At 38.8% G+C, this 10,476-nt stretch overlaps 1 protein-coding gene across 2 annotated transcripts in view; it reads left to right on the top strand.

The window, feature by feature from the left end:
- The first annotated feature begins 986 nt into the window (after window positions 1-986).
- DNAJC10 (DnaJ heat shock protein family (Hsp40) member C10) overlaps window positions 987-10,476 on the top strand; it is a 53,710-nt gene continuing 44,220 nt past the window's right edge. For both annotated transcript variants that reach the window (XM_088021622.1, XM_028124685.2), the window contains exons 1-4: window positions 987-1,369; window positions 2,844-3,189; window positions 4,759-4,924; window positions 6,194-6,244. In XM_088021622.1, the coding sequence (XP_087877748.1) occupies window positions 2,986-3,189; window positions 4,759-4,924; window positions 6,194-6,244 (421 nt within the window). In that variant the 5' untranslated portion in view covers window positions 987-1,369; window positions 2,844-2,985. The remainder of the gene's footprint in view (window positions 1,370-2,843; window positions 3,190-4,758; window positions 4,925-6,193; window positions 6,245-10,476) is intronic.

Raw genomic sequence — 10,476 nt, 5'->3', positions numbered from 1 at the left:
GCTCCGACTACCACAGATTAGTTGATAATTCCCTTTTTCTTTCTTCAGTCTAGACACTTTCCATGAGTTTTAGGCTAGATGTATTTATTTTGGACATAATGTAGGAATTTTGAAATAGATATATCCAAATGAGAACGCTTTGTTTTTCCCTGAGATTCTCATTTAGGGGATGTACTCAGTTACCTAAACCAGAAGTAACCTTAGATCCTTCCTCTCCTTTATTTCCCATATCCAGCCAATCACCATTTCCTACCAAATTTACTTTCTCTAGCATTCTCCTTAAAGCTCTTCCTTTCTCTTCTGGTTTCCTTTGGATTCACTTTCCAATAGCTTCAAATACAATCTCAGTCCCTTACTTAAAAGCTTTAAGTAGCTTTTTCATCACGAAAAAGATAAAGTCTGTGTTTTCATCATAGCGTAAAACCCACTATGATCTGGTCCCTGCTTGATTCTCCAGTTTTGTTTTGCTTTCCACCTTACTCTAACGATTTTGTTGGTCAACTGTTCTATGTTGTTGGGGATCAAAAATGCAGTTTTTGTACCATATCATTTAAATTTAAGGTGAGAGAGAGAGAAGTATGGATAACTCCCTAGTTTCCAGCTTGGACGACTAGGAAACCAGACAATACTGTAGAATGCTCAAATGTTTGTTCTCACACACACACACAAATATTCTTATTTCTCCCAAGTTTCCTCTTCAGCCTGTAATCAGTGTCACTTTGGCCAAGTTACCCTTTTTCCACAAAATTTCCCCTCTCTGCCACACCCACCCACCAAGCGGAGAATGCTCCATAACTCTGCCTTCCCTTTAAGAACAGGGCCACACGGAAATTGAACGCCCAAACGTGCCCTCCGGGTTTCCCCGTCACCATAGCAACTGGAGCAGGAAGGGGCGGACGCCCCTACGTCTAGCTCGCCGCGTGCGCCAGTCGCTTTAGCGCCGGGGCGCAGGCGTCTAGGGTTGAGCAGGATTCTGGGCTCGGGCTTGGAGCCGGAGCCGGAGCCGGATTCCGCGCGGACGGCCACGTCAACCTAAACCTACACCGCCCTCTCCACCCTGCTGCCGCCGCGCTCGCTGAGCCTGCCGCAGGTCCTCCCAGGCCGCGTCCTCCACGCCTTTCCCACAGTGCCCCGCGCCAGGCCCCGCCCCGGTTCACCGTGGGGACCGGGGCGCGAGGAGCCGACTGGAGCCGCTACGCTCGTTGCTGCCGGTGCGGCTCGACCTCCCCCATCCCGAGCGCGGCGGCCCGGCGGTCGGGGACGGCGTGCTTCGTTCGCGCGCGCACAGCTTGCGCTCGGTCGGGTGGGGTCCGCCGCCCGGAATTGAGGATGGGAGAGTAGCTGCGAGAGGCGACCCAGCTACACTGAGGTGGGCATGGGCCGGGGCCCGGGGCTCTGCTGGAGCCGGCGGCGGCCGGGGCTCTCCAGGAAGGGAGAGAGAAATGCCTGTGCACCTCAGTCTCCCCTCCCCTCCGCCCCTGCGGCCGGTTTATTTTGTTCTCGCTCCCCATCTTTTTCCAATTACCTACATCGTCACCCTTCTTCCGACCTCGGTTCTCTGCTTCTGCAAACTCCCAATTTCTCGCTTAAGCCTCAGTTCCTCAGGCTCCTCTCTCCCATGTCCCGCCGGAGACTTCACACACCAACAACGCTTAATAGTCTCTTTCACGCAAGGTCTCCCATCTTTCCCCTCTCTCGCATCCCATTCTGGAGTGATGGCAGCCAGAAAGGCTTCGTACTGGATTTACCTGCAGCTTCCACCTGTCCCCGAAGCTCGGCGCGATCAAGTCAGCCACACCCACGCTGAGAACGACCGCTAGGCAGGGAACACCACTTGTCCCAAAGTGCTGTTTAAGAATATGTTCTCTATTTCTCTCTAATCTTGTTTTCTAGTCTGGAGATCAGTTACTCTCCATTACTATACTTTACAAAGGTATGTTTCAGTTGCATGAAAAGGAGGAGTTAGAAATGAGCCAAAGACCATTCGCAGGTAAGGAGAAAAATTTAGAAATAGACATTTAGAATTAAATGAAGAAAAGAGAAACAGTGCTAAGAAGGTTAAATTTTTCAAAGCAGTTTGAGATCTTTTGTGATCTGATGAAGTGGAGATTATTTACCCTATACAGGTGAGCATGTCAAAATAACTGATTCCTCCTTTTCTCTTTTTTTCCTATTTGTATTGATCTCAAATGTAAACTTTGCAATAAAATTACACTCTTAACTTGCAGTTTTCTGCTATTTATATAAAGTAGTCTTTATATATAGTGTAAGCAACTATTGAGAAAACTCAGGAAAAAATGGCCATACCAAGTATGTTGTCTCTTATAACAATATAAATTCATGCCATTCTTGGAAGAGTTATATGAACAATATCCTTTGAAAGGACCCTGTACTTCCTTCTAGTCCCTCCAAAGGATATTTCCTATAAGTGAAAACTTGATTAAAATGATAACGGTGTAGCCTTAAGTGGCCAAAAAAAAAAAAAAGTCAAAAAGGAAATGGTATTACAAAAGAGCAGTTCTTAAACTAGATAGGAAAGGTAAGGAAACAGCTTTTTCCCAACTTTGTGTTCTGGTGCTGATCAGAGCAAATAGTTGAATTTGTTTGTTTTTAAAGTGTTCCAGCTAGCTACAACTACCTACTACCTTTTACCTTTTATCTCCTGTCTTGAGTGGTTTCACAAATTGGGTATGGAAGCAGTGACGGGGCTCCCAAAGAATAGAGCCTGGGCACTCACCGTGATTTGCCATTGAATGGAGACTGTATTACTGGCCATGTTATTTAATAGTGTTAGTGCTATTTTTTTTTAATGTATTTTTAACCATCTGGTTTCCTCTCTTTAGATTGACATTTTGGGAGACAATTTCATGATGCTTGATTCACTCTTGGAGTAATGTGAACAGAAGTTCTCAAACTTGCATATTATATCAACTGGAACCAGCGGTGTAAATGTTCACTTAAATCAGAACTTGTATAAGAAAAAGAATGGGAGTCTGGTTAAATAAAAATGACTATGTCAGAGACTTGAAAAGGGTCATTCTCTGTTTTCTAGTAGTGTATATGGCCATTTTAGTGGGCACAGATCAGGATTTTTACAGTTTACTTGGAGTATCCAAAACTGCAAGCAGTAGAGAAATAAGACAAGCTTTCAAGAAATTGGCATTGAAGCTACATCCTGATAAAAACCCGGTAGGTAAATTTTTTTTAAATATCTCTAATGTATTTTAGTAAAGTTTTGCTACATATTTAAATTTTAAATAAGTGCTCAGAATGGTTAAGAAAAATCACATGGCAAAAATCACAATTCAGTTTTTGTACTAAGAATCAGCAAAATAGTCTAGTTGAGAACAGTGTGAAGGAATGTTGATACTAAAATTCAATTCCCTCTTAATTTGAAAACTGATTTACAACAAGTTCCATTACAGGTGTTAATTCCAAAGCCGACAGTAATGTTGTGGAGTAGTTTAAGTAGTTTTTTTAATAAAGTAAGTTAGATCAGGGACACCTGAGTGGGCTCAGTCAGTTAAGCGTCTGACCTCAGCTCACATCAAGATCCCAGGGTCCTGGAATCGAGTTCCGTATCGGGCTCCTTCCCTCTGGCTGCCGTTCTGCCTGCTTGTGCGCTCTCTCAGTCTAACAAATAAATAAATAAAATCTTAAAAAAAAAAAAAGTAAGTTAGGATCAACTACTTTGTAACAAAAATTATTTCCTTAGAACTTGGTAAAAATGGCAGTAATAGCTAATAATAGCGTGCTTCAACTTTCACTGTTTTCTCCCACGTACAAATCCCAGACCAGAGTCAGAAATTATTAGAAATTAAAACTTAAGAGCGGCCAAATCCAGTTAATTCCGGTCATAAATATTTGATTATATATTCAATGTAATTTTTCAAAACTAAATGTTTTAATACTATCGTATTTTTAATAATTTATGTAACTTTTTAACGAGAGTTGACTCATCAAGAAGAAAGGTATGGGTTAAAATTTTCTGTTTTCTGTGTAGAATTTTTTAAATAGAGTTATTTATTTGTTGCATAAAGCTCAGCAGTAGAACTCTTATTAGGTGGTTATTTTCCTGGAATCTGCACTCTATTTAGAATTTTTATTTTTCATATTTTTCTTTAAAATTTCAGAATATGATTTTTTAAGTTTCCATATGAGAGAGATGGTAGTCCTTTTATAGCTAATTATTATCTAGATGAAAGCATTCTTCAAAAACCAGTTCTGTGAAACAGTAACAAATGAGGAACATTTCTAATCCAGTTTTGAGTTTTACTCTGATATTAGTCTCGTTTAATTATCTGATGGATTGGGGCATGTACCTTTTGTTTTTTGTTTTGGGGTTATTGTTTTTAGTTAATATATTGGTTTTGCCTCAAATGGAAAAATAACCTAAAATTTCTTTGTAATTGTTTTAGGGGTAGTATAATATTTACAAAATTAAATGTTTCTAAGGTTTTGTTAGTTTCTCCCAGTTGCACATCTTAGAAGGAATGACATACTGTAAGCCCATATCTGTCAGCCTTTGGAGGCATCAATTCTCATTTCTATGTTACTTTCCTTATTCCTTTTTTTTTTGGAAGATTATGGTTCTTTAGAAATACTTTATTTTAACCCGTGATAACCCATTTCATTATCGTACTCCTCCTTACTTTGGTATCTATTCTCCCAGAAATCTCAAGATTAAATCTTCATATAGGCTTTGAAGAGACTTGATCATGAACCTAAAACAAATGTTATATCTAATATTTTTAATAGAATAACCCAAACGCACATAGTGATTTTTTAAAAATAAATAGAGCATATGAAGTACTCAAAGATGAAGATCTGCGGAAAAAGTATGACAAATATGGAGAAAAGGGACTTGCAGATAATCAAGAAGGAGGCCAGTATGAAAGCTGGAATTATTATCGTTATGATTTTGGTAAGATGATACGATACTCTATGAAATACTGTTTTTTATTTGAGTAAATTTAGAAAATTAATTTTGTTTCACTACTAAGCTTATGTAGTTAATATGTATCACCTTGACTCTTTTTTTTTTTTTTAATATAACATTGGAGCAGAATTCGGAAGGGGGGGAGGTAAAATAAACACAGGTATCAAGGCAAGAGGGAGCATTCACTTACCCAGGATTTCTCTTCGTCTTTAGTTACCCTGAAATGCAAGCTAAGAATTGAGGTATGCTTTTGTAGTGACCACATAAAATAACTTTAAATTAATATTGGAGTATTTATTTCTCAAGACTGACTTTTTTTTTTTTCAAAATAGCATTTTCAGTTATATTCACTGCAATGCAATAGCGTGTATCAGGTGTCAGCAATGTATGTTTCACAGGCTAAATCTGGCCTGCCACCTCTTTTTATAAATAGAGCTTTATTAATCATAGAATTATGAGACCATGATAATTACGAGAGTAAAATTAGGCTCATTTATTTACATATTGTCTTTGGCTTCTTTCACTTCAGGGGCAGAGTTGAATAGTTATGGCAAAAACCATATGTCCCACAAGGCCTATTTAACTGGCCTCTGCAGAAAAAGTTTGCTAACACCTGGTCTATATCCATCAGTAGTAGTATTTTGATATTTTATATAGTAACAAATCTCACATTGGTTTTAATTATGATACAATTTATATTTACTAAATAAGTTGGTCTCTACTTCTGTAAATCTTCTAAGACTTAAAAAAATATTTTAGTGATACAATTTATTTAAAAAACCATTTAAGAAGGAAGTGAGGTCTGTAGTCTAGTTAATAGTAACGTATCAGTGTCAGTTTCCTAGTTTTGATATTTTATTAAAGCTACATAAGTCACCCATTAGGGGAAGCTGAGTGAAGGGTACATAGAAGTCTGCTATTTTTACAACTTCCTGTGAGTCTATAATTAGTGCAAAATAAACAATTAAAAAATAATAGAAGTTTTCTGTGGAGATATGGGAATATTAGGAACTCCTATACACAACTATGACAGTCCCTATCAGGAAACAGAATTTTTTGTTTTTTATCACTGTTTAGATGCATCACTAGTGGTATTATTTACTCTCGGGTTTTGTTAGTTTGTTGCACATTCTTCAACTTTGAGATTTAGTACAGTACTCTGATTTTTGATGATAAAACAAGAGTAACCTATTTTTATATTTTAATTTGTTTTTATGGTGAACCGTTGATTTATAATTTTTACTTTTAAATTAGGTATTTATGATGATGATCCTGAAATCATAACATTGGATAGAAGAGAATTTGGTAAGTTTATGATGATATGATTTTCTAAAACTAGTCCAAGACCACTCTTTTACCTAAAACTCTTAAGGACAGATGTATTTGGAATTTAGAAATTTTTTTGGATTTTAACATGGTAATGTAGTATTTTTAACTTTTAAAATAAAATAGTTATTTTACCAGCAAAAATGGGTGTATTCAGGAATAGCAGAAAATTGTAATTCAGGACATTCAAGCTATGGTAAAACCACAGGGAAGTCCAGCAAATAAAAGGAACTTTATTTTATGGAGAAGGAAGTTGGGAGGGGTTGTTTTGAATGAGAGTCATTAGAGAAAAGCAAGAATTCAAAGAGGTAACAGTTTCTCATTAGCTGATTTGCAGGGGTAGTGAGTTTCTGGTAGAAGATTCAATGTACGTCTTTTTCTGTTGGGGCCTGTAATTGATCATTTTTTCCTGTTGATGATTCTTCTGTTAGGGTCTTCATTTGACAGTTCTTCCTGTAATTGACTTTGATTGGTGTGGCTCCCCCTTTCAGCTTCCCTAGTCTAATGAGGTTTTCCTTTATTAATTTTCACATTTCCCCCTTTTGGTCAAGATCTTTTTCTGAAAGCACCTCTGATCAAGAGTCAGGTTTTCCATATTTAATGCTTTTGTTCCTTAATGCCAGGAAGGACCTTTTCTGGTCCTCACATCCTACTTCGAGGAAAGTACATATCAGAAACCACTTAGGGCCACATTTGAATAACAAGGAAGGTGAGGCACTTCTCATGTGTAGTTCATATTTGTCAAGGCTGTAAGCATTGGAGATCATCTCCTTACTGGGTACGTGATTTTTACAAAAGTTTGACAGGCAACAAAATACAAAACTTAAAATATATTATGCAAAAACAGAAGAAGTAACCTAACTCCCAAATTTTATGATGGTTCTAAACCAAGACCCTAGATCAGAAAGTAACTAACTGAAAATATTTATTGGTACTCACTCCAACTTAGGGGAGAAAATTCTCCCAACAGAAACAAACCCAGAGTTATGGATGCCTCTTGGAAGTCCCCGTTTAAAGTGGCCATGAAAGCAAAGCAGTGAATATTTCAAGGGCACACTAAATTAACCAAGTGCATTTGGGACCATACAGTGCAAGTATAAACATGAAGCAATAGCCAATGAATTTGTTGCAAAAAATAGCAAATCCTCAAAGATGTATTAAAACAGTATTGTTATGTCAAAAGAACTGTTTTGGAAACAAATGTTATCTAACACTACAGCCTGTCAGGTTGCAAATTCAGAGACCATGAATTTGGATAAGAGTTCAGAGTCAGATAATACATCAGATGAAAGAAAGACTTGTGAATTCTGAACCTTCTAAACCTTCAGAAAAAAACAAGTAAATAATTAATTTGGTCACAGGATCATGATGAGGCTATTTCCAAAAGGCCATAATCAAAAGAAGAGGTTTCCCCCTGTTGCAAATGTTTGGGAAATGCAGACAAAGCCTTCCCTTCTCTCACATACAAAGAGGAAAAAGGGAAGTTGGTTGTCTAAAAGCAAGGGGCTTTATTAGGTTTTTCTTTAAAGTACCAAAAGCTGTGTCTACCCACTCTTTCCAAATAATAGGGTCAGGTTTGTCCTTTTTTAGTAAAGCATATAGAGGTTGAGCTAGAAGAAAGAAGTTTGGAATCCACTCTCAATAGTGTCCGGTCAGTCCAAGAAAACCTTGTAATTAGAGATTAGTTTTAGATTGGGGGGGGGCGGGGAGGAGTTCGGGATGCAATGAAGCCTACCTGAATCCAAATGTAGCCCTTGTTCTGAGATCAGTTATAGAACCTGAATTTGCGCAAACTGCAATTTTTCTTTGGAGACTTTACATTCCTCTAAATCCAAAAGTTTTAAGGGGTAGATGTCTTCCTGTGAAGAGGTTCAAGAAGGGCAGCAGAGAAGCAAATAATCTACTGTAACAAAGTAGAGCCTGCAGAAAACTTTTCATCATTCAAATCAGCTTTTAAGGTTTGGAAAAAGTAAGAAGGACTCTCTGTGATACCCTAGAGCATTACTGTTCAGGTGTATTTCTGTCCTTTGAGAGTGAAAGCAAAAATAAATTGGCTGGCCTTATCAACCAGAATATGAAACGTGTACTACATAGGTAAGTTATAGTGAAAAATTTGTTTTTGTGGGAATGGAGATCAGTAGCATATGGGGGTTAGGAACAACAGGGTGCCAAGTGGTAACAATGTTATTTATTGCTTGTTGGTCCTGAGCAAACCTCCATCCTCGGTTATTTAGGTTTTCTTACAGGTAAAATAAGTGTGTTATAGGCACTAGTGCAGGGAATAATGAGGCCCTGAAGGGCTTCTTTATTTGTAGGGTATTCATTAATTCTGGGGAGAGCTTTTGAGGGATCTGTTTGAATCTTGATGGGAGATGCACCATGGATTCTGCCAGTATCAGTTGAAGATCTTGCCCAAAAAGAGGACAGTAGCTGATCCAATAGGGACAAATGATCATCATCCCCAGACTCAGCTATGGTACTGTCAGAGCAAATAAAAGATGTCAAAGGGTCATTTAATTCACCTGGTTGGCTATTTTAATTATCACTGTCAACTTGTAAAATTATTTCCCCCTTTTGGGTGAAAGGAATTCTGGCATATTTTTCTAAGAAATCTCGACCTGGTAAATGAATGGGGTGGCAGAACTAAGGAGAGAAAGGTGCATATTTCTTAAAGGGCCTAGACAAAAGGGAATAGGTCAGAGATAGGGACCTGTTGAAGTTGATTAGAGACCCCCACTATTTGAACTGTTTTAGTACTCTGAGGCAAGTTTACTTTATAGCAGTGAGGTTGAGCACCAAGACTGTAGCTCTGGTGTCAAGGACAGGGAAAAACTCATTTCCAATCTGGAGAGTGGTTTCTCCAAGCTGATTAAGTGGGAAGATTGGGAAGATCCCTGGGAGTTCCTTGCAGCCCCATTACTGGGAATTAGGAGGGCATTGGAAAGGTGGCTAGAAGGCTGAAGACATCTGAAGCACTTAAGAGAGTAACAATCTTTTATTCAATGTCCTGACTCTTTGCAACAACAGCAGAAACTAGGAGGTTTTGGCTTTGCTTAGGGGCTTTCATTTGCTGGAGTTGAAAATTAAGAATTGTAGTGGTTTGTCTTTCAGGTGACTCATCTAGGGTGTGAGCAAGCTGGTTTGCCAGATTTAATCTGGAGTGGACATGGTTTCCCATTTTGTCTTGGTTCTTTTAAGAGAGAGACCCCAGTTCAGCCTGCTAATAAACATAAAGTTAAATGCTACCTGTGTGGATTCAACATGCACAGCAAGATCAGAATTTTCTTTAAAGATAATTTGAAGTTGATTGTAATAATCATGAACAGCTCATCAGGCTTTTGTGTGCAAGCCTGAATTTTGTTCCAGTCAACAGGCTTAGGAAAGGCTACTATAATTGCTCAGTGGAGGTTTCCAGCTGAGTGTTCTAACATCTTGCCAAAAGTTAGGGGTCTGTTTCTCAGAATCACTTTCAGGATGTTCCTCTGGGCTGATTTCATCCAGCATTTGGCCCTCGTGAACAAGCATGTAGACTAAATGATAAATATCTGAGAAACCAGGTTGGCACGTTTGAATCACTCTGCTAAAATCTTCAGCAGACCTATGGGGGTCCTCACTCACTTTAGGAAACTCTTTTAACTATGGCTTGTAATTCAGTCTTAGTCCAGGGAACCTAAGAAATTTGGGGTTTATTTGGATCCTCGGAAGTCTCTAAAGGGGCAGGTTTTAGTAGGTTCAGGAGAGGTGGGAGCAGGGAGAGTTTCTAAGGAACAGAGAAGTTCAGTGAGAAAATTCAAATGAGGAAACCAAGGGCACAGAGGAGGTGGAGCTTGTGCAGAAGGGAAGGAGGATGATGGCAGTGGAGGTGGTGGGTCCTGCGTATGAGGGGCTGCATGCGTCCTGAGGCAAGATCAGGGACGGGGAAAGGAGCCCTTGGAAGCCTTTTTGTCTTTTTTTAATTGTTTGCCTCATTTAGTGAAAAATTGTATTTTGCAGAGGCAAAGTTTAGGTTCCTGGTAGCAGTTGGTTGCTTCAAAATACCAAGCAATATTGGCATCCCATTCAGTTTCGACAACTGTAGAGCCATGTCTGTCCAGTTCAGTTTTGAGGAAAGTAAGTTTGGGGAGATCGAAAGTTCACCATAATAGTCACTGAAGTTCTAAAATTACATTTAGGTAAATGGGTCCATTTAGTTAGAAATATGCATGAGGAAG

The sequence above is a fragment of the Eumetopias jubatus genome, unplaced genomic scaffold, assembly GCF_037043125.1.
Source record: "Eumetopias jubatus isolate StellerSeaLion01/CBP00866 unplaced genomic scaffold, mEumJub1_p1.0 scaffold_3, whole genome shotgun sequence".
NCBI lineage: Eukaryota > Metazoa > Chordata > Mammalia > Carnivora > Otariidae > Eumetopias > Eumetopias jubatus.
This window is presented reverse-complemented; position numbering and strand designations above follow the sequence as displayed.